At 37.7% G+C, this 25824-nt stretch overlaps 1 protein-coding gene across 1 annotated transcript in view; it reads left to right on the plus strand.

Moving 5' to 3' along the window:
• Positions 1–25824, plus strand: part of ST18 (ST18 C2H2C-type zinc finger transcription factor) — an 825897-nt gene that overhangs the window by 684523 nt on the left and 115550 nt on the right. The window contains exons 17-18 of the mRNA XM_044060418.1: positions 11627–11718; positions 13262–13362. Coding sequence (XP_043916353.1) covers positions 11627–11718; positions 13262–13362 — 193 coding nt within the window. The remainder of the gene's footprint in view (positions 1–11626; positions 11719–13261; positions 13363–25824) is intronic.

The following is a 25824-nucleotide window of genomic DNA, read 5'->3' on the forward strand; positions in this document are numbered from 1 at the left end:
TAGTAAGTCCTGTTGTAAACTTTGTTATCAGTTATATCTCTGACTACATATTTTTCTAAAAGACAAAAGTGTTCTTGTTTGGGTAAACAGCAGAGATGGGAGGGAATGTATCATGATTAATACGAAGTGTTTCAGTTTGGCATTATCATAAGACTAATTTAAATAGTCTTAAAACTGTTTTGTTTTGGTTCATCTGTCTATGTTGATGTAGAGTAAGGCAGAATTTGCTATCTGTGGTGTTTTGTGGCTTCAAGCCGAATATGATGTGGTTCTGGACATCTGGAGTTCAGTGACAGTTCTGCCAATGTTTAAATGTCCTGTTATGTTCTGCCCTGTGTATATCATAGTATGCTTGAAATGCATTTTCTGTCATTTGAAATCTACAGAGCAGGCTAGAGCAGTCGCGTGAATAGTACTTAATCTTGCCAGAAAAAAAAAAAAAAAAAAAACACATACCCTTTCCCGCTTGGTTCTCGAGACAGCCTTAAAGTCACGAATGGTATTAGAAGCACAAGCTCCGTATATTGTTGACGCTTTTCACGTTTTTACTTATGTGCACCATCCCCTGGCTTTATCTAACTGACGCTCATCCAGGAAGCATGCTTGTTTCATTTTTTAAAATAACATGACCATTATTTATACACCTATGACCACAAGACATTCCTTGGTGCTTTTCCATTGTTGGGGCAATGATATAGTTGTGGCGCTGAAAATTATCAGGAACCACATTGTTTTTATGTATTTCATGTTTATATTAAGTACTTTCCACCTTATTTTACAAACCCAGAGATGCACTAATTTCTTAACTGCACAAAGGACAGCATTTTGAGAGAAGTATGCAGTTTTAAAACAAACACAGAGATATATACATTAGTAAGACAATACATTTTTAAACTACAATCTCTGTCTTCATAAATTAGTGTTTCCTTAAGCCTTTCTTGAATTGTCCATGTTCTGGATGACACTAATATTGCATTCTCTCTGCATACTTTCATTTTAAACTCCACCCTCACTCACCACCCAGATCATGTGTTCATAGTATACATGTTCCTTTCTCCTCTATTTTTTAATGTATATATGATAACTTTTTATCACAGAATTGGTCTGTTAGCTGGCATAACATTTTTATCCCCTCTATTCCCCTTCCCCTAAATTGCCTCAGTAGTTATCACAAAGTTGCAATAGGTGTATATGCATACAAAAACACCCGAGGGAGACTCAATTCATTCTGCTGCTGTAACATGCTGTAAATGTTTTACTTCACCAATATAGAGAATTAAAGCAATCTTCACTGACACTAGATATGGGGGTGAATAATGGGTTTATTAAATGAGCCTGAGAAGCAAATCAAAAGCTGATGACTTTTTATGTAGCTCATTTTACAGAGAAAAGCAACAGAAATTTAATGTCACTTAGCAGAAAGGACCTTAATGTTGGCTTGTATAAGAAATAACAAAAAAGTAGATTTTACTGGTTACCAATGAATAATATATACGTCTTTATTTATTTATTTGTGTTTTGTTAATTGTTAGTTATATATATATATATATGTATGCATCTATGTTTGTATATTTATCTTGCCTTTTTGACAGTGAAAGTTTGAATGGGTAGAACTCCCCCTCCTTTTTCAATGGAGAAAAACAAACTATGATTTGACTATCACTGATTGTTGGAGTCTGCCAGGTCTTTTCTTCTGATGACCAGTTTAGCAAATTCAGTTTAGTTACAGGAGTTGAATGGGTGATAGCTCAACTGCCTTCTTCATTCATATGTCCCAAACATTCAAAAAAAATAAATTCACATGCTAATAACATGACTATAAAATGTTGTATTTGCCTTCACCCAAGATGCTTTGGTGACACGTTCATTAAGGAGCATCCTTTTCTCCAGACATGATATTTGTTAAGCACAGTGTATGACTTGCAAAGTAAATATCTGGAAATTCAGCACTGGTGTTCAAATCCTGGGGATTACTTCTCCCTTTTATACGTTAAACATACTCTCCTTACCTAATTGTGATGTGGTTAAATCCAAAAGATGAAAATATAATGGGGGCATTGCAGGCTTTTGTTATGGGCTCATTCCATCCCAGCCACACTAATTCTTCCATAAAGCTAAATAACTCATAACCTTGCTATCATTCCTCTTCCTCCAATTTAAGACATTAATTAAACCTTGCTTAATTGATTTTGTAGTCAGAGACTCATTTATCTGTCAATTGTTCAGATTTTCACAGAGTGTATAGTTTTATATATATATATATATATATATATATATATATTGTAAAATCATTGTGGAACATGAGAAAATATTTATTAATACTCTAAATTATTTTGAAATTATATTACCTTAGTCTAAATATGTTGTACCTTTTTGAAACCTGATTAGAAACAAGTATTACTGAATTAAAATAATATAAAGAGAAAAAGAATATACTTATATATTTTAGCTGATTATATTATTTTCATATATTATTTAAGTGTCTTTATTTAAAACTAAGAGGATAAGAGAAACTGATCCAAACATTATTTGTGAGGGTAGAAAGTTTGTTTGGTTAGATTCACTAACCAAAGAGGTATATTACCTCATAGTGATAGGGAATGTTTTTTAAGGTTAAGAATTACACGTTCAGAAGTTTTATTGTTTTTAATTATCACTTTGATGTCAGTCATAAACATGCAAAAACTATACAGTAAAAACATTTTTAAATTCTTCATCCAAGATAGAATAAAAATAAACAATATTTACATAAAATCACATATAAAACAAACTCAAAACTAGGGAATGAAATGTTTATCCATAAATGTTAATGGTCAGAATAATAGTAATAAAAAAAGAAGCCTATTCAAATACATAAATTTACATAAACCACAAGTAGTCTTTTTACAAGAGACACACTTATTAGAGATATAAACAACTTAAATATCAATAATTACACAGTATTAATAAGTTCTGAATATAAAACAAAAAAGAGGAGTAGCTATACTACTTTGCAATACAACTATAACACCTAAAATAATTACTACTCATGAAGATACATCAGGTATGTTTTGTCTAGCTTCAGTAGAGTTAAATAAGAGAATCTATACTTTAGTAAATCTATATTGGATTCCAGGACTAGGATTAAGAACAGTTAAACAGCACTTTGAAGAGATAATTCATCTTACTAAGGGTAGCCTGATATTGGCAGGAGACTTCAACTGTATAATAAATTATAAAGATACAGATTCTAAATCTAAAAGAAGAAAACAACCTATCTCCAAGGCACTTTTAAAATTTATAGATACACTATATTTAAAAGATATAAACAAATTTGCAGAACCAGACTCACTAATCTTTTCATTTTATTCTCATAGATATAGAACTAACTCTAGAATAGATAGAATATATGTCGCCAAATAACAAAAATTGACAAAATCAAAATTATAAATTCTCCCTTATCTGATCGTAATGCCATAGTCTTTGAGATAGAGCTTACTCCTTTTCATTCAAATCCCATTACTAGGATAACTTCCTATATCACAAAATTGACAGAATGTCAAGAATTTTATGAAGAGACAATAAAAAACTTTCTAGAAATAAACTACACAGAGGATATTTCAGAAATATATGTCTGGGATTCATTAAAGGTAGTTACATATGGGAAAATATTATCCTGGTACATAAATAAAAGGAAGTCATGGAATAAAGATATGCTAGTCTTACAAAACAAAGCAGATGAATTGAAACTGGAAATACAAAAGGGCAATACTACTCAAGTTCAAGAACCTACACAAATCAATAAGAAGTATGCAGAATTGTTACATCATAAGATTATGATTAACTTAGAAAAGATAAAAATAAACTCATACTCTACTAATCCAGCACACCTGAGACACTTAACTAATAGAACAAAAAATAATCAAATCTAAACAAATAAAAGAAATAGTTATTCCTAATACTAACAAAAGAGTTACGGATCTAAATGATATTTTAGAAGCATTCAGACTTCAATTTAACTTTGATAATTCCCTAAATACACAAGATATACCTACCAAGGATATAAAAAAATACTTAGAAAATAATATTCATATTAAATTAACACAAGAATAAATAGACATTATAAACAAACCAATCAATATGACAGAATTAAAATCACAAATTAAAAAGCTCAAGACAAAGCATCTGGCCCAGACAATATGCTACCAGAAATGTATAAATTAATACCCAGTCAAGCCATATCCTTACTATTAAAAGCATATGATATAGCCAAAAAAGATTTGAACATACCACCCTCTTGGAAATATTCATTGATATCTCCAATTATCAAGCCAGATAAAGATGAGAAGCAGTGGTCTTCATATAGGCCAATAGCATTACTCAATATAGACTATAAGATGTTTATTGCTATATATGCAGATAGGATCAAACACTTTCTTCCTTTCTTAATTCACAAAGATCAAACAGGTTTTATAAAAGGCAGAAACACTTCAGATAATATTAAAATAATACTAACATTAATAGACTATAACAAACATAGAGTCCTAGATTTAAATGTAATCTCATTAGATATTAATAAAGCTTTTGATTCTGTTAACTGGAACTTTCTTTCACTAGTTTTAAAAGAATATAACTTTCCTTCTAATTTTAATAACCTTATCCAAATACTATATGAAAAATCTACTGCATATGTTAAACTAGGATCACATAGATCAGGCTCTATAACAATCAAAAAGGGAACTAAACAAGGTTACCCTTTATCACCATTGTTATTTGCATTACTCATAGAACCCTTTGCAAATCAAATCAGATCAAGCAATAACATAAAGGGCATATGTATTAATAAAATGTTAAACCTTAAAATCCAACTCTTTGCTGATGACATACTTTTAACTCTCTCAGATGTCAATGAGTCTTTGAATGCTCTATTTAACTCTATGAATAAATTTCAAAATATTTCAGGCCTAAAATTTAATGAAAACAAAACTAAAATTATGCCCTGTAACTGTAAAAAAATGTATAAACAAAATATTTTCCAAATATATAGTAACAGAAAATAAATTATTATACCTGGGGAATAAATCTACTCAATGAATTAACAGATTCTCTAATATTTAACTATAATAAAATACTAGACAAAATAGAACAAACAATTGGTTACTGGAATAAATACATCTTTTCAACAGCAGACAGATTATATCTTATTAAAGCAATCATATTTCCCAAAATATTATACTTAATACAACACTTTTCATTGCCACCTCCAAAATATATTATTCAAAGATACAATAAACTAATTTTAAATTTTCTATGGTTTCCAAATAAACCCCGTATAGCCTTAAATAAGCATTTACCAGATTGGGAAGATGGTGGAATTAATTTACCGGATATTGATTTATATATTACCTCCTCTGTTATTAAAAATATAACACTATGGTTAAATAATTCATACACACCTATATGGAAACAAGCGCATGAGCAGACTTACATATAATTTAATTACAATCATATACAAGACAATTTAACTGTAATATCATCACCCCTTATATGGATGTTAAAAGATTATTTTTTAGGGAAAAAGATTATATCAATAAATTACCATCAAACTATATAGGCTCTACACTTTCAGTGTTCAAAACATATATAAACAAAATACCAAATATTAATTCTTGGATTTTTCTTATTTTCCCTATAGCTTTTACACCCACTATTCTAGACACATCCCAAATCTCTAAAATGAATATACTCAAGAAAGAATCATTACTCTTTTGGCATCAACTTATAGAGAAAGGGAAAATACTAACGAACAGATAACTTACAATTATAATATAAATAAAGACTACTGGTTGCTTTTACAAAATCTAAGACATTTTCTTATAAATAAAGTAGAACAAATGCAACCTTCAGTTAGATATGAAGCTCCAAAACTCATCGAATACCTTATTCTTATCACAAAACAACCTTATCAAGGTACAGTTTACTTATCTAATATCTATAAAATTGTTAAAAAACAAAAAATTATCATGAAAAATCATACTGGGATTATTATACCTTAATAAACAACCATCCTCCAATTGAAGAAGAAAAAAGTAATATTCTAAAATCTTCCAAATTTTCTACATTATCAAAATACTGGCAATTATTCACTTGGAGATATCTACACAGAAGTTTCTATACACCACATAGGCTAGCCAAAATGTTTTCTAGTGAAGATCAATGTTGGAGATACCATGTCAAGATAAAAGCAGATTGGCAGCATGTTTTTTATGAATGTATATGTCTCAGTATGTACTGGAAGTCTATTAACTATTTTTTCAGACTATTTATAATGATAATTTTCAATTAAAAAAGTCTATAATTTTATTCAATTCTTGTATACCAAACTATGTACCAAAAAAAGACACTAAAATCCTATGGTCACTATTGGCATTTTCATGTAAAATCATAACTATACACTGGAAAAATGAGGCTTCTCCTACGTTCAAGGAATTTAAGAATTTAACATCAACAGTTGCTCACATGGAAATATTAACAGTAAAGAACAGAACTAGAAGATCTACTTCATACTATTACTCTTGGATGAAAGTACTGGAAATACTCAAAAAGATTGATGAAGATATATCATCTTATGTTTCTAACTTTATATAATAGAGAATTTCAATGTTATTTGCATAGATACCAATGTAAATAGTTATAGAATGGTTTGAAGTTAGTAATGTTTTAGAATTGTAAATATGTTATTTATCTATATTTCATGTAATGTTTCTTAAGACATCTTATTTGAAATAATAAAAAAATATTTAGTGAAAAAAAAGGGAAAAAGTTTTGGAAGGCCTACAATTCTAGGAGAACTGCTGTGATTTCTAGGACACTGACATGCATGTTGGCCTCTTCTGGAGACCGTCTTTCCCAAGACGTGCCCCCCACCCAAATTGGGATGCCTCCATGGTCACTATGGCCTTGGGCTGAGGAAGTATGAAAAGGCAGCCCTGTACAATCTGTTCTGAACAAATCAACCATCTGAGGTTCCTTTCACATACCCGAGTTATTTTGATCTGGGTGGACAAACACTGGTACAGGATGGGCCACTGAGACACCAGGGTCCATTGAAGAATTATCCTATGGTATCTTATCAATGGAACCAAAATTATGTTAGCAGACATTGACCCTAAAGCCTGTAGAATCATTTGGACTGACAGTGAGGAATTTTGAATTATCTTTTTGACTTGATATCGAATAGTTTGTACCCTTGGCAAGGGAAGGGCGGCTGTCACTGATACAGTATTGAATGAGGCTCCTATGAATTGTAGCAGTTGAGTTGGTTCTAGCTGAGATTTATTGAGATTGATGGTAATGCTTATGTGAGAGCACAGCTGGAGCACAGAATCTCTTGCTTCAATCAATAGCTGCCTGGTCAGAGTGGTTATGAGCCAGTTGTTCAGGTAAAGAAACCCTTGGAACCCCTGCAGTCCCAAGTGAGCTACTACTACTGCCATGCATTTAGAAAACACCCTGGGGGCTGTGGTGAGGCTATAGGTCAGTGCTCTGAATTGATAATGACTGGGTTCCAGACAGAAGTGTAGGCATTTCCTGGATTGCCTGTTTATTTTTATGTGATGGTATACATCCTGAAGATCTATTGAGCACATCCAGTCATCCTTGTGCAGGAAAGGCAGTGACCATCTGGAACTTTGTATACTGAACAGATTTGTTCAGATTGCTGAGATCCAAAATTGGCCTCCAGTCCCCTGTTTTTCTTTGGCACTAAAAAGAAGCTTGAGTAAGTTCCAGATTCTTTCTGGTCTGGGGTACATCTCGGATGACTCTTTTTCCTAGCAACTTTTTTATTTCTAGACCTGCTGCTTTTCTCTGACTTGGTGGAACACCTGGAATTTTGTTAAGTGTTGAAGGAGGGGATAGGTAAATGGTATTATGTAACCTCTGGAAATAATCCTCTGCACTCATGCATCTTTTGTAGTGTCCAGCCAGGTCTCTGGTGTAGGGATAGATGACCTTCAACTGCCTCCAGAAGTGGACAGTTGGGCCTCCTTTCAGGAGCACTGGTAGGGTACGTCAGAGAAGGAATATCTGGATCCCTGGTTCTTTGGGCCTCCTCTATTGCGCTGGTGGCATCTTCCATTAGAGTTCCCTCCTCTCCCCCTGGGGAACTATCTCCACATGGGTCATAGAAAGGACCCTTGGAATTTGTGAACCACATTTTTTGACTGTGTCGTTGATTCCTAGAGAAGGTTCTTTGAGGAGTCAAAAAACATACACCCACTGCAGCCAAGGTCTTACCATCTTGCTTACACCTGGAGACTGTGTCTTTAACTTTAGAGCCAAACAAAGAACTTCCATCAAAGGATGCATTGATGAAGGAGGACTTGAAGGGCTCTGCAGAATCACACAGGCACCTCCAGATAAGTCTCATAATTGAAATGCCTGAACCCGCTGCCCTTGAGATACCTTCAGGCTGCATGTGAAATGAGCCTCATGGACAGATTTGCAGTGGACTGTAGGGTAGCCAGCTGTGAGGCAAATGAAGTCTGTGGCTCAGTAGTTATTGCTCTTGGGAGGGATATGGAGAGATCTTTAATTAAATCCCTCTAAAGTCTGGTAGTCTGGTGAAGTACACCAAATATTTTACCGACCTAAGTGCGAAAGTTGCTGAAGCATAAATATGCTTCCCAAATTTGTCCAACATTCTGGACTCCCTGTTTGGGGGTGAACACATAAACTCTGCTCTGTGAGTTCTTTCTTTATGGCCGCTGCTATGAACATGGCACCTACTGGTACTCCTTTGCTCCACAATTCTTTTCCCTTCAGTGGTGCCAGGATCCTATCTGGCCTATTAGCCATTGGCTCAACAGAATTCGGTTCCTTCCATTACTTCTGAGCAATCAAATCAGTGAGCTCAACAGCAGGCGGAGTCTCCCAGGAAATAGATGAGCTAAACCCAAATGCCTTCAGGAATAACAATTTCTCTTGAGAAGGGTTGTTGGTAGACCAACCACCACTTTGTTTAAGGATTTCCAAAATATTAGTTAAGTGGTGATCTTGGGGACCATTCCCCTTCATTGAAATCGGTATCTTCTGTGACTGACTCCTTAGAGGAGTCTAAGTGCCTCCTATTCCACTTTGTCTTCCTAGGGACTTCTTCGATGAGATGCTCTGGAGAAGTATCGGAAGATATAAGTATACCTTTCTGGGTAGCGTGGGGACTTTGGGCTGGCTGTCCCTGTGGTATAGTGTGTTGATGCTCAAGGCACAAAGACATGGGATCTAGAAGGAAGATGCGGGGGGGGGGGGTCATCTGTCCTCTAGAAGATAAAACTCTCTCTACCACCTCAAAAGCAGAATGCCCTGGGGAGAAGGACGCTGATGGAGCCAAGAAGACATGTTTCCGGACTGTTGGCTCCCTCTGACCTGAAGGCAGTCCACCTGAGGCAAAAGTCAGAGCTGAGCTCTCTAATCCCAAGGCTCCAAGGGGCAGAGACAGCTCCAACAACTTTGGAGATGACTCTAACATCTTGGATCCAACAACGATGCTTTGGCTCCAAGAGTCATCTGGCTCCTACATGCTCAGAGCTGGTCCACTCAGAGAAGGTATTGGAGACAAAGATAAGACAGTCTTTGGATCCAATACAGACAGTCCCAAAAAACTAATAGCCATGGGCTCAGAAGCCGATGGATAGATTGGAGAAAGAGCCAAGATGGGTGGACTAATACTGGTAAAGGTCTCTGGACCTGAAGGGGTAGGAGCCAGGAGAACTCCCACCTGAATCTGTGCTGAGAGAAACTTCTTCATCATTCTATCCACATCTGCTTCTGTAAGACTTCTGGAAATGGGGAGAAGAGGCCAGAAAAGGGGACCTAGAGTGACAGTGTCTCTAAAAATGGGGATGGCAGCCAAGAGGAGACAGGGTGTATGGGTCCGGAGGAGCTGTTTAATCTCCAAATGAACCAGATCCAATGAGGCAGACTTTGTAGCTGACACAGTTGGATCGGAGGGTTTGGTCTTCGGATCCAATCATTTCAAGATTTTCTAGGATGGTTCTGTGGTCAGATCAGAGAAGAAATGGAGGATTCAGAAGGTTCTGGTTGGCCCTTTCTGAACTCTTTTTTTGTCCACCGTGGAAAGTTGAGTTCAGCCAGTGCCTCAGAAAAGGATGTCAGAAGTCCTTTCAAAATCATTCTGTTGTTATGATCAGTAAATGCCCTGGGGTTAAAGGCTTTGCAAATGTTGCAGGATACCTTTAAGTGCGCATGGCCTAAACAATACACACAGGATTCATGGGCATCAGACCTTACGGCCACACTCTCTCCATTTCTTGAAACCCAAAGGTTTTTCATTAATTTAAATAAAAAGTAAAGTCAGGAAAATTAGCAACAATGGTAATATAACAGTTACCGTAAGGTAAAAGAGAGAAATACCAACAATGGTAATTAAGTTACACTGAAGAAGAGTAGGATAAGGGAGATGAATTAAAATAGAAAGAAATTTAAAGATAGCCCAAAAAGGAAGAAAAATTATAGGACTTATCTCTTATGAAAACACTAACACTCAAGAGCTTTCAGCAGCCAAACCTGTACACGAAGGCGGCAAATGAGAGCTAAGGTATGGAGGGAGACTAGGGCATTATGGGTAAGGGAGGAGCTCAAGAGTTTGCAGTATCCACAAGCTGTAAAACATGGCTGAGTTGGATCCAAAGATTGGATCTGAACCCAAATGTTGAGGAACTGATGAAAATTGATAACAGACGATATGTTCCCAACTCCCCAGATACTCATATTGACATGATTGTCATCTAAAATTTGTAGCAGTGAGCATAAAAGATATTCTGTGCTGTGTATAAAAGTATTTTTGTGGATATTTCCATGCAAAGAACCTAAATCACCTGGATTTAGTCCCATGCCAAGGCAATATATATGATTTATTTTTGAAATCTGGCAAGGTTCTGTAAACAATACATGTCTGTTTTCAGAGGTATCCCAGGAGCTTTGGTCTGGCTAAATAACTTACTGATTCACTGTCTGAAAATGTCACTGTCTTTCTATACAGCTCATTACTTTAATTACTTGGTTACTGTGCTGCTTATTTGAAAAAAATAACTAAGGTGTTATGACTGATCCTGTTGTAGGATTAAGAAACAGGAATGCAGCTTATAAATAGTAATGTATACATATTAAACAGCCGTAGACCTCTTAACTATAGTTATATACTTTAATGAGGAACATAAATTCAGTCTCACAAAAATGCTTACATCTCATATTAAGAACTGCAGCATTATTAAGCAGGTTATGAGAAGAAGCCATTGGTTAAAATCTATGAAATTTTTATTGTATCATTTTTGTGCAAAATTAATCATTTGGAATCCAAGTAAGTCTATGAGATTGACCTCAGGTTGTTGGCTGCAAAAACTAAAGTCCCCCTGTTCATGTAGCTCAGTTTTTACCTGTCTAGGTAAGAATAATGCTTTAGCCGTGCACTAAGTAACACAGAGCCTACTTACTGCATATGTAGATTAAAATGTTTAAGAAGTAATATTGTATGATGGTGTGTGGCAAGATAACGTGATTTTTTTTTTTGTATAGGACTCTTAGTTAAATATTACTGTAACGTTACTATTATTTTTAACACTTACAGTTTGTCTGGATGTCCTCTAAATGCCCAGGCACTGAAGAAAGCAAAGATTACTGGGGAAGAGTTAATGACCATTAAACTTAAAGCAAGCAGTGGTAAGAATTCATCGTCTATTCATTACAGTGACACATGCATTCCTAACCAAATTTTTATTTGACAGTTCTAGAGATAAGTGCTGTACGTCTGCCATGCACTACTTTTAATGCAGATTGCTCAGAATGACTGCATGCTGTAGTGCCAAATAAAGATAGTTGTTTCTAGACCACAAGACAAGCTTCACCAAATTGTCGTAGATCCTTTGCTTACTTGATGCCGAGTAATGTTTGTGATGAGACATAGTTGCAGGAAGGGTTATGGCATGGTCTCTTTTTCTTTATCTAGTTTATCGTCTTTCCCAGTTACCTACAGTTACTGTATCTGCTTCATTCCTCATGTTCCCAAAACAGCAGTTGGTGCATTTGATCAGAATCCTTTGTCTGCTGTGCTGATCATACCTCTCAACTGTCCAGATTTTTGCCTCATATTTTTAATCTGTTGTGTGTAAAATTTGGGGTTTTCTGACAAATCATTGATGATTGAAGTCACTAAATAGTAACATATATGTGAGTTTCAGAATTTATATCCATCAGAAAATATATGCTAACACAATTCCTGTTATTCAGGGAAATTACTAAGTTAATATGAACAATATTTAAAATCTGTCCCTAATTTTGGGCCTTTGTCCCCTCATTATTTTAGGCTTTGTTCAGATTTTTTGCACTATGAAGTTGAGAGGTGTGGTGCTAATGTGTTACTCCACTTAATGAATTGATATTAAAAATAAAATATGAAAAACAGTTTTCCATGGTAGGAAAACCTACAAGTTATACTGCCCCTTAAATACTGCAAGGAAACCTGCTATCAGAACCACACTTGTCCCCGTCCCCACCAGTAATACAATAGTACCTGAAAGGAAAGACCTCAGTTGATTGGATCCTGTCATAAGCATATTATGGTAATTTATCATGTCAAGTGTCAAGGCAGTGAGGTGCAAACCATTTATTAACTGTTGCCTGAAATGGCTGATTAAAGCTGGGAAATCGTCATCTCTTTATAGAGACAGTGATGCACATACTACGCAACTGTGTACTTTGCACACCAGTGCACCATCCATAAATGTATTGTGTATCCTTGTTAGTGCCATGATCCATGTGTCTGAGTTATGGTAATGACATAATGGCATGCTGAATATGATGGATGCACTGTAGTTATTCACATGAGCACCATTTTTATGAATCTGTGTGATGTTCATACCTCGAAATTAACTAGCAGTGGTGAAAGCAGACAATACAGTGATAAATATCTAAATGCCTTGTAGAGCTTTATGATGACTGAAGCATAAACTGAACAAAATTTAAGCTTACAGTTCTTTAAGTTTGTTCCATTCTGCATTCAGGCAGTACACCTTCTGTGTTTTCCATCATTTTTCTTCATGGGCAAATCTAAGTCAACTTAGCTGGTAAATAAATTAAAAAAAAAACATTGTAGGGATTTGTCTCAGTAATTTTTTTTCTTTTGGCTTCCAGTGAAGGATTAAATAAAATGAGATACTGTTCACATACTATAAGCATTTACTCATCTAACATTTTCTTTTTATAGGAATTGAAAAAGAAGATATGAAACATTTGGATGATGAAATCAAAGAGATAAATGCATCCAATCTTAAGATTGAAGCAGACATGATAAAGCTTCAGACCCAGGTAAAAAAAGCAAGCATAAAACAAAATCAGCCATGTTCGCTTACTTGAAATCGCTGTGTTTGTCAAACCTTTACAGTGTGCCTTGTAAGTTTTGAAGAAAAAGTGATGTAGCAGATAGTATGAGATATGAGTCCATAAAGTAGAAGGAAATGCTTGATCTGATATTGTTAATCCTCGTTTATTCCTTACGTGTGGGTATTGGTTCTGACCTCAAAACTGAGCCGGCCATCTTCCAAGCTCATGTCAGCTACAAACTCTCAAGCTAAAACTCTTACCCAGAATTCCCCTCTCCCTGTTACCCCAGATTTCGTTTGCCACTTCGCCATTCGGTCGTGTCAAGCTACTTCTCTTGAGCTAAGTAAATTTTGTTCTTCATACTAAATTCTAAAACAGCCTTTTCTCACAGAAAAGTTATTAGATAGTTTTCTCTTACCTTATCGCATTTAGCAACTATCCTTTCTTGAATCTTTCTTTTCCTTTCCTCCTCTTTACTGCGAGGTAATCTCTTTTTTTACCATCACTGGTAAACCCTCTTTGCTTCTTACCTTCGGGTAATTCTTGTACCATCGCTGGTATTTTTTCTCGGTTTCCTTCTTTCTTTCTTTCTAACATGGCAGATAAAAAAGGTAGTCCAGGATTTAAAAGATATTTAGATTGTGGCCATAAATTCCCTACTTCAGATGCACATTCCCTGGGTGTGCCTCATTTAACAGTTGACCTGCTTTGTGGGATTTGTAAGCATTTCTCTAACAGGATGTTGATTGAGAGAAAAAATGAATTAATATTGAAGGTGCTACTTAAATCTCCTTTTTCAGAGGCTATTTCTGGGTCGGAGGCTTCAACCCCTCCAAGATCCCATAAGAAAAAGAGTGATGAACATATAAAGGCCAAGTCTCTTCCTTCATCCCCTGCTGGGGACCCCCAGGAACCAAGACCCAAGAAAGCTAAGCTTTCCAGTTCGAATTCGACTTCTTCGGCTCCAGCGCTTTCAGTACCTAGACCTTCGGCACCGAGGCCATTGGAGCCATCTGTGACTTTGGCACCAACTAGCGTGCCCTTTACCGTATCGGGTACTGAGGGGCTCCTCGATTCAGACCTCTTTACTGGTACCGTCTGTCCAGCGAATGCAGACTGTCACAATGTTGATGGATTTTTCGACGTCCATTGCCTGTTCGGCTCCGACAACTTACCCGACACTGACTACCCTCTCAGCACTGACCATTCAGTTATCGGCACCGATTTTTTTCGGTTCCAGACTTAGCATCGACAACCACTTCGGTACCGACCTTATCGTCGGTGCAGACCATGACTTTGGCACCGATGATTTCCTCAGTGCAGACACGTGTAGTTCAGTCCTTTACAGCCCCATTGTTTTCAGTGCAGACCTCCGAGGTGTGCATCGAGCTTGATCCATCTTTGGATAGACCTGACTCCCCTCAGCCGTGTCCGTGAAATCCACTAGAAGCCTCTCTGAACATGACGTGGTGTGTCTTGTGGATCAAGTGCAGAGGTATCCCACCCCACCCCCCAGGACCTATCCTTCCTCAGGAGGTGATCACCCTTTACCAAAGACCCCTACTTATTCTCCTCCTTCATTGCCTTTGAAGCCCCTTGATATAGCACAGTCTTCCCCCTCTACGGTTCCTTTTATGGACCTCACCAAGGAGCCACAGTTGCCTTTGTGGCAGGAGAGTTTCACTACGACTCAGGATGTTAGCTGTGGTGTATGTAATTTGATGTTTCACAGCCATCCAGGGACTCTGAGTTGGCAGGCTGAGCCACTTAGGAGAGGGGTGACCCCTGCCCTGGGCACTCACCCCTCTTCAGGTGGACCGGCCTTCCAGCTAATGGAGAAGGCTTTGGCGTCAGTTGGTGATCCTGTGCTATCACTCTCCCCGCCCTCCTCTGGACCGCAATGTACACACGTCGTTCCTAGCAGATACCGGGTACAAGGGCCTCAGGATATACTCCCACAGGAGACCCCTTTTGTGCTGTCTTCCCCAGCTTCTCCCTGCAAGAGGAAGCACATGAACTCCACAGAGGAGTCTCTTACTGTAGGCACAGACTTTGATGATGGGGAAGGGTCCCCTCGTTCACCCTCTGAGGTATCCTTTGGTGATATTCTTGAAATTCTTAAACAGAGAGGTGACTGGTAGCTCTCGAACCCGACCTCTGAAGAGTCTGTGTTCCTGCAGGCCTTTCGCGCCTGGCCCCTTACCGCCTGGATTACTCCACCTGCCGAAAAACTGGTCTGGCTCATCGTGTATCATGCGTGGAAGGCTCCTGACACCATTGAGGCCATTCCCTGGAGGTCAGATAAAATTTTGTCTCCTCCTGCTACTGATCCCCATTGGTCCAAAGGTCTTCCTGTAGATGCTTTGGTGGTGGCGGCCACAACTAAAAAGGACCTGGCGGAAGAAGAAAGCCAGACTGTCCATCTGCCCAACAAAGACTCCCAGGCTTTGGAAAGAATAGGGAAGCGTACTTTTGCATCAGTGACCTTTGTAATCAGGTCCCCGAACTGTATGGTACACTTTACCAGGCTTCAAAGAGATTTAATTTCTGAGCTGTCTGAAACTTTGGCTGGTGCTGTGTCTGATGAGGTCAGTGACAAAGTGGCCTCTCGGCTAGCCACCATTGAATCAATATCTAACTCCTCCATGCGCCTGATATCTCACGCATCAGAAGGAGCAGCTAGAGCGACAAGTTCAGGCATTGTTCTGAGATGACATGCCTGGATGCGCTTGTGTAATTTCGCGGAACTCTTCAAGGCTTCCTTTCTCAACGCTCCCATCGAAGCCTCTTTATTGTTTGGACCCAAGGTTAAAATCACACTGGCCAGATGTGAACAGGACAGTAAGACCCTTTCTGCTGTGGGTGTCCGTTATTCTTCCCCTCAACAGGCTTTCTCCAGAAACCAGAAGAGTGGGAATATATGGTACAAAAAGTCTCAGGGTCCTTTCTGTGACACACAGGCTGAGTTCTCCACTAGAGGCAGGGGGGGAACTCACAGGGAAGATGCCCTTTTCAGGGCAGAGGGGGTCCGCTTAACCAGGGTTCCAGGCACTCTTTCCCTGGCCAATCCTAGCAGCGCTCCTGAAGAGCGGCCCAACTGCTTTCCACTGGAAGGGGGTCATTTCTCTTTGTACCCTTCTGCCCATCACCACTGATTCTTGGGTACAAAGGATAATAACCAGAGGTTATTATATTCCCTTCGACCTTTGTCCCACTCCCCCAACAAACTTACCCAACGTTCCACCCAGTCAAAGGGAAGAAGCAGCATTAGAGATTTCAAAACTGCTAAGAAAAAGATTCATCCAAATAGTCCCTCCAGACCAGATAGGATCCAGATTCTACTCAAGACTATTTTTGGTGCAAAAGAAAACCGGGGACTGGAGACCAATTTTGGATCTCAGTGTATTGAACAAGTTTGTAAAAGTACAAAAATTCCGGATGGTCACAATTCAGTCTATCCTTCCGCTTTTGAAAAAAGACGTTTGGATGTGCTCAATAGATCTTCAAGATGCGTACTACCACATAAAAGTGAACAGACCATCAAGAAGATTCCTTGCGGGAGCCAGTCACTACCAGTTCAGAGTACTGCTCTTCGGACTCTCTACAGCCCCCAGAGTGTTCACAAAGTGCATGGCAGTCATCACAGCTCACTTGCGACTACAAGGATTCCAGGTGTTTCCATACCTAGACGACTGGCTCATCTCTGCCCCCACCAGACATCTATTGGAAAAAGCCCTGACATACTCTCTCCTCTCTGCAGAAAGGCTAGGCACAACCATAAACTGTCAAAAATCCAATCTCACCCCATTTCAGTCCACAGAATTCATAGGGGTCATCTTGAATACAAAGAATTGCAGAGCATCCATTCCAGAGCACAGAATTCTAAGGATAAAGCAACAAATGATCCCAATCCTTTCAAGGGAGAAATCCACAGCTCACTCTATTCTACAGTTGTTGGGTTCCATGGCAGCCTCCATCACCATTGTCCTCCTGGCCAGGTTTCACATGAGGCTTCTACAATGGCTACTGCTCACCAAATGGTATCCCTTTCAGTACCCTCTTTCAGCCAAGATTCGGATAACTCACAGGTGCAAACAGGATTTAAATTGATGGATGGCCCAAAACCCATCACAATGGTCTTGCTCCTTCTGCTGCCAACAGCCCAAGGCTACAGTGACCACGGACACCTCCCTGATGGGGTGGGAGGTGGGCTATGTCAAGGACAGACAGTCCAAGGTTCTTGGTCTGAAATGGAGGCCCATCTACATATAAATGTTCTAGAGCTGAGGGTGGTGCTTCTGGCGTTGCAAGCATTCCATCTCCTGCTGCCATCTGGGGCTATTGCGATACAATCAGACAACATGGTGGTGATCTGGTACATCAACAAACTAAATCTTACCCACTCTGTCGAGAGGCCATGAGGATGTGGAATTGGGCGATGGCTACCAACCGTTTTCTTCTAGCAACACACATTCCCGGGAGTTCCAACGTGATAGCAGACAGACGCAGCAGGTGTGTACTACAACCTCACTAGTGGTCCTTGAATCCCTTGATAGCGGCAGAGATTTTCAACCACTGAGGTCCACCTTGCTGTGACCTCTTTGCGTCCCCGATGAACTACAAATGCAGCAACTATTTCACCCTGATTCCCCCTCCAGGACAGTCACCCAGGGACGTTCTAGTCCACGATTAGCCCTTGGGTCTACTTGATGCATTTCCACCTCTCCCCCTCATTCCCCAGTTTCTGAAGAAAGTCTGCTGGTTGAAGAGCAAAGTAATCCTCATAGCACCATATTGGCCTCGTCAGATTTGGTCCCCCTTCCTTTGGCCTCACCTGCTAGATCAACCGTGGATTCTCCATCCAACCCGGGGGTTGATGTCCCATCTGCAGAATCTGATTCACCCCAACTTGAACAGCCTGAAGCTCACATCTTGGCTCCTCCAATTCCCTTGATTGCCAGGCAGAATGATCTTTCTTTGCCAGTACGTGACATTCTTATTGCATCTCATAAGTCTTCCACCAGAATTACATATCTCAGCAAGTGGAAAAGATTTACTTTTTGGCTGAAAGAAAAACAGGTAGATCCTTTTTCAGCACCAGTGTCGATAGTACTGGAGTATCTAGCCACCCTATTTTTATCTGGTCTCTCTGCCTCTACCATTATTGTTCATTTGGCTGCAATATCTAATTTCCATGATGGTGTCCAAGACTCCTCTCTTATGTCACACAAATTATACAAGACTTTCATTAAAGGCGTAAATCATCTAAACCCCCCCTTTTAGAGAACCTACTCAACCATGGGACCTGTCACTAGTCCTACAAGCTTTGACAATGCCACCTTTCGAACCAGCTTCTTGCCACCTCAGATATTTGTCATGGAAAACCTTGCTTTTGGCCACCATTACTTCTGCAAGACATATCTCTGAGCTTCAAGCCTTATGCATCAAGAGTCCATATTTGATTTTTTATAGAGATAGAGTGTCATTGAGAACTAATCCTTCCTTTCTGCCAAAAGTGATCTCTGAAATGTCCATTAATCAAACCATTGAACTGCCAGTTTTCTTCCCCAATCATTCAAACAAAGGAGAGTATTACCTACATACACTAGATATTCACAGGCAACTTCGCTTCTACTTGAACAGGATTAAGGCCTCTCATAAATCAGACCAGTTATTTTTGGCCTATTCTGAACCTAGATTAGGATGTGCTGTTGCTAAGGTCACATTGGCTAAATGGTTGAAAGACTGTGTGACCTTCATTTAAAGACAACGTAATATTCTATTACCTACTACCATAAAGGCTCATTCTACAAGGTCGGTGGCAACTTCTGCTGCCTTCCATGCCAGAGCTTCTTTACATGACATTTGTGCAGCTGCAACTTGGGCTACCCCTCATACCTTCATCAGTCATTACAAATTGGATTTGGCCTCCAGGAAAAGAGCATCTTTTGGTTCTATGGTGCTCAGGAATGTCCTTCCATGAGATCCTCCCAAGAATAAAGGTAGCTGGGGACTCTGTCCCACACATAAGGAATGAACGAGGATTAACAATATCAGATAAAGAAGTTATGTCTTACCATAATGTTCCATCTGTATTGTTGATCCTCGTTCAGTCATTACGACCCTCCCTCCTTCCCCCTCCTGTGGCTTCTAGTGGATCTCACCATCCGGTTCTATTAGGTCATTTGACCAGAGGTAGCCTCTACCTTCTTTTGACTTGCAAACTCAATCTGAGGTAACAGGGAGAGAGGAATTCTGGGTAAGAGTTTTAGCTCTAGTTTGCAGCTGACGCGAGCTTGGAAGATGGCCGGCTCGGTTCCGAGGTCGGAACCGATACCCACATGTTATGACTGAACAAGGATCAACAATACAGAGGGATTGTTATGGTAAGACATAACTTTTTTCTTTCAAGTAGAAAACAAGTGATTTGTTATTGTAAACTGGAAGGTGTTATGATAATTACCTAATGGGCGCTCCCTTTCTCTCCTATGGCATCACCTTGTGCATGTATATAAGCTGCTACCACCTCTGTTCTGTCAGTGCGTTTAACTTCTTTCAGTATCATGCAAATAAATAATAAAAAAAGGAAAATTGTGTTATGGTGTTAAAGCTCAAGATTCTTAAAATAACTGCTTACAAATTGTGCCCAAATAGTAGTTTGTACCAAGATACGTTGTGGAAGCAAAGAGCCGCACAGCTCTTGAATGCTTCACACTCATGATATATTTACCATCAGTCTCTTAAAGGAAGCAATAATTTTGTTACATAACTTTACAAGTGCCATTCCCAAGTAGTTTTTCCAAATATTTCATGAAGGCATTCTTGACATATGAATTATTCCTGAATCCATTTTGAGCCTTACAGCTTAACAATAGAGGAGCTTGCATTATGTACATGTCCCTTTTAGCATAACTGTCTAAGTTACACACTTTTGCTTTCTCCGTTAAACTTTTAAGTGGATCTACTTAAAGGTGTATATAACTATGTATGTAGTGGCCACCATGATCATTTGCCTAGTATTGCTCCTATGTTGCTGTAATATTAAGCCAATAAAACTACCCCATAGAGCTCTTTAGCTTGCATTTGATAAGATCAGGGAAGCAGAACCAGGCTATGCCTGTATAAAAATTGCTAATTATATGTGAAAAATGCTTTTTGAATGTTTAGTATTGCTAATTTATGTTGTTACTCTGCTCCAGTTGACTAAAAGTGATCTTTCTAATTTGCTTCTGTCTTAGAACAGATTTTACTGTACTTCTCTATCCCCCAAGTCCTTTGCATTTTTATCACCTTGCCCTCCACTTTTTGTTTTCTGCTTGCTCTGTTGCTTTGCTAGTAACTGTTCTGTGGTATTTTTTGGTTCTATAAGGAAGTGCAGATTTAGAGTGTTAAGAGTTTGAAATGTACACAGCAAAGCTTTCATGAAGTGCAATTTTGGCAAAAGATCCTGGCTCAAGGTAGACATACTTTATTTGTGTGTTGTTTCACTGAGGAGCCAGTCTCATCATTGTGTGAAATTTGCAAATACTTCACCTCCTCTAGATTTAAATAGAAAAAATACATTAAAACCGGTTAAGATGGAGAAAATCTACTTGGTTGTTCCCAGTGGAGCATCTACCCCAAGTACTGCTTGAAGGTTACCCCAATGATGACTTAAGCCAGGTTAGTAGTAATCAGAGATTATTCTTTCATACCTAAGGAGTAGCTCAGAGATAAAGACAAGGTTCAGAAAAATGACACAAGACTGACAAGCTTGTGCACCTTGACTATAAGAGATAATTTTAAATTCCCCATCTCGACTTCACTAGACATACAGTTCAATCCATTAGCTGAGTGTACAGCCACGGTCTGCTTCTTTAAAATCACCACAAATGGAAAAAAAAAAAGAACAAAACTTAAACTCCACTTTAGCCAAATTTAGTATTCTACACTTCATTCTGCTCAGAATTTTTTTAAATGTGTTATACCGGCATCTTAACACAATTTTGATTTTTGTGGTCTACCTGTTGGTATCCCACAATCCTTTGTGTCTTTAGAAGACTGCATTATGCTGGCAGCTTACTTACAAAGCACCTGTCATACATACTTAACATAACAGTACAGATTATTCTTGTTTTTTTTTTATCTTTTCTTGTATTGCAATGACAATCCTTTACTGTCTTTGAGCTCATCTCCATAAATAAGCTTATTAAGTACCTTTCATTGTGATTGTTGAAAAGTTGCCTACTTTTCCTTCTTTTGTTATGCCTCAGTTGTAGTCCAAATCTCTTCTCACTCAACTCAAATCACTTGCCTAGATGACAAACAGCTGTACTTATTTGAGCTGCCTGCTTAGTTAATTCATAACTTAAATATCATGTTCAATGGTAGGCTGGCAGAAGCTCAATGAGTGCAACCAGTGTATTAGTGGAAGGAGGAAATGTAAAGCTGCTGCACACATGCTACAACAAGCACCATAGTCTGTTTCCCTTGGTCTTAACTTTTTAATTGTAATTAACTCTGCAATTCATAACTGCATGGTTTGCAATTTAACTGTTGGAATCTGGCAGTTTTTACATCTCTGTAGTTGTTCCCTTCAAAATTAAGGGGAATTTCAAAAGATATATACTTCTAAAAAAAGTTGTTTCCTGCATTATTGACCTTATTTATATGCATGAGCTCTGATTATCTTTTCCATTCTAACTTGCAATCCTTTTTTTGTATGCTTTATTAATCTTATCATATAAACTTTTACACTATGGTATATCTTCACGTTATATTTCTATTATCCTTGATATGCCTTTCACACTTAACATCATATTATCATACTGCCACGCAAAAATAGTTTGCAAGAAACCTAAGTTAAACTTAGTATTTATTATTTTATGCATCCTGCAAACTTATCCCTATTTCTCCAACCTTATAGAATTTCTCTTTTACTGAATCTTTGAATTACACATATTCGCACCATAATTCACTACTTCAGAAACTTCAGACAAAACAAAAGTACAAGGAAAAATGGCCATTTCTCATTTTCCATTTTACAGATTTACTTCATCTGCCTGTAGAAATACGTCCAAATCCAGGTCCCTCAAGCCTGTCTTATGCACACAACTTAGACAACAATCTCCTGTGGAAACACCATCAGTTACCCAAACCACGTAATTTACAGAGCATGTACAATAAACAGGATAAATTATTTTCCCATCCATCCCAACACTCTCCAGGCATACCAAAACCTGGTTAATGTCAGTCATCAAAAATGAAGATATCGTACCTCCAAGCTTTAACATTCTTAAGCTAGATAGACAACACAAGAAATATGGCAGAGTAGTTATATTTTTTTAAGTAGTCTGAAAATTAATGCATTGCATTTAGTAATACTGCAATTTTAAAATACTGAGTTTCTTATTTCATCTCTTCAACTAAACAAACACAAGTCCATACTGATTGCAAGGTTATATATTCCACCTGGCAACAATATATCAACCTTAGAAGATGTCCTTTTTTTGGATGTCTCACCACCTCCACCAAGAAACCATAATTATGGGTGATATCAAAATAGACTGGCATACTTTTAACTCAAGTAATCCCACCAGTTCCATACAACTATATGGTTTGACTCAGTTTATCAATTCTCTAACTAGATATAATAAAAATTCTACTAGAAAACATGCATTAGATCAGGTCCTCACAACTCTTCCTAATACAATTTCTGCTGCAGGCCCTCCTTAGGAAACCATAAGTGATCACCTTCATATATTAATAATCAGACATCAGAAACATAGTCCTCACAAACGCCGTTGCAACACTGTCAGAAATCTCACTAATTTCCATTTAGAATATTTCATTAACACTGTCTGTATGTACAGCTGAAATATTCTGTCTATACTACCATTAAACACTGCTGTATCACATTTTAACCAAGTTTTATTATCTATTCTACATAAGTTCACTCCACTAAGAACCATAAAAGTGAAGGCAAACCCAGCTCCTTGGCTTACTAAAAAAAAAAAAAAAAAATTAAAGAATTAATGAAAACTAGGGACAAAGTTTCAACATGTTGGTTACTAAATAAAGCATTTACTGACCAACAAGAGACAAAAATGTCTCATTAAAAGCACAAACAGAGTTACTAAGCAAATTTTCCAAGAAAATCATAGGTCAAATAGTAAACTTTTTTGATCTTCAATAAATATTCTTCTGCATCCATGCTGAATCACCCAATCCACCCATTAACATCAGAAAAAATGACATTTGACCAACACTGATAAACCAGTATTTTATCCTATCAGTACTCTCTCTCCTCAAAAGCAATATCAACTTCTGTTTTTACACTTTACTGTCAATAAACATTTGTAGCACAGCTTTCTATCTTCAACCTGTACCCCCTTCTATGATTAAAAAGCATTTATGTATACTTAATTTACAACTATGGCTGCTGATCATATGCCTTGTCATTATATCAAGATCAGTGCTGATGTACTAGCTTATCCTGTTTTAACACTAATTAACCACTGTGTCAAACTAAATTATGCACTTGAACTTTGGAAAAATCTTTTATCATACATCTATACATACAATCTCATTTGTTCATAACTATTATTTAATATGTACGCAGTACTAATTTTATTTTTCTCACAGTGATCTTCACTGAAATGCTTGTGTGTTTTTCTCTTTGAACCTGTATCTACTATAAAACTGTACTGAATAGTGCTTTGTATAGACTAACTAGATGATGTGTATTCTCCATCTTACTGTATGTATACTATTGTACTATCTAATTATTGTATTTTGCTTATATTTCTGTGGAGCTTTTCTCCCCAGGTCTCCACTGAAAATGGGTTTCTGAACCAGTCAGACTTTCCCGGTAAACAAATATAAATAAATCAATTTATATAAAGGTGGCCCATCCACTGACCTCTCTAATTACAGATCAGTTGCAGTCCTATCACTTTTCTCTAAAATACTCAAGAAGTGTGTCCACTCACAACTCTTAAAATGTATTACTGATAATAATCATTTCTTCCCTGTACAACATGGTTTAAGGCCGAACAATAGTACAACTACTGCTGTAATAAGTTTCACTGATAACAGTCAGTCAACATAGAAATTCAGGTCATCTTGCTTTAATTGTATTTTTAGATCTGTCTAAGGCTTTCAACACTGTCTTCAACCAGAAACTCATTCAGAAGCTTTCCATATTATGTTTAAATCAATCATCTCTTACAAGGTTTCAGAGTTATCTTTCTAACAGCCAACAGAAAATGATGACAACATTATTCCCATCTCTTTTGTCAATATTCAAGGATCTATATCAGAACCCTTTCTGTTCATTTTTTCATCGATGATCTGTACAATGCCTCATCTCTTGCTTCTTTTATTAAGTATGCAAATGAGTCTCTCACTTGCTCATTTAAAATGTTATCTTCACTTCAAGATCTTACACAGCAGTCTTTTACTGCAATTGAAAACTGGCTTGATGATTCATCACTTCTCCTCAATGCTTAGAAAACTAAATTAATGGCATTCACCCAAAATAAACATCTGCACAAAGGAATCTCCTCTCAATAAATTCAAGGAACTCCACTAAAAGTGAAGTAGTTATCCAAACTTAACTTCTTCTTGTTATCACTGATGAGCACCTGAAATTTGATCAACACATCCTTCAAATAACCAATAAAAACTCATCAAAAACTGGAATTGTTATGTAGCATAAACATTTATCTAACTGACTCAGCTATACAAATATTGCAACTACCTATTTATTTCCTTTTCTTTTGCACTCCTCTTCCAATCTTCATAAACGTATTTTGTAGTCAATTACATAAATTTGCAAATGCTATAATAACATGGCTAAATTTCAAGTAAATCTACCATATAGAGCTAATGTCTGTACCACTCTCATACAGTTAAACTGATTATAGTTACCCCATATTTTTACTTACACATAAACATTAGCTACATATAAAATACTCAATTCCCCAAACAAATGCCCTAGTTTTCAACGTGTTGTCAAGCTATATTCCACAAGTAGAAATCTTTGCTCTCCAGATAAAAAAAAACTTCTCACCATATTTAAATCCAGCAACATACCTATCTTCTTCTCTTTGCCTATACTGTGATATCAAACTCTTGTAGGGAAGGTACTCTCGAACCTGCAGTCCAAACTTCTTCTTGCCCTCATCTCACTCTGTTAACATTCCCTCTCTCTTAATTTCCTCCCAGTACTTGGGTTTCTTTGTCAGTTTTATCTGGTGAATTCCAGCCCTCTCTTGCTTATTTCCTGTAACCCTACCTGCAGTCATCCTTTTTGGCAAAATTTCATTTCTCCATATAATATTCTGTATGATTGTTGTTATTCTCCTTAAGGATCTGCATCCCAAATCCTACTCCCTATTTTTTGAACTCTCTCCTGCTTCATCATCATCCCTTTCCACTTCATATTATACCCTTCCTCTTGTGTTA

The sequence above is a fragment of the Protopterus annectens genome, chromosome 2.part0 (assembly GCF_019279795.1).
Source record: "Protopterus annectens isolate FY-2018-M chromosome 2.part0, PAN1.0, whole genome shotgun sequence".
NCBI classification, from domain to species: domain Eukaryota; kingdom Metazoa; phylum Chordata; order Ceratodontiformes; family Protopteridae; genus Protopterus; species Protopterus annectens.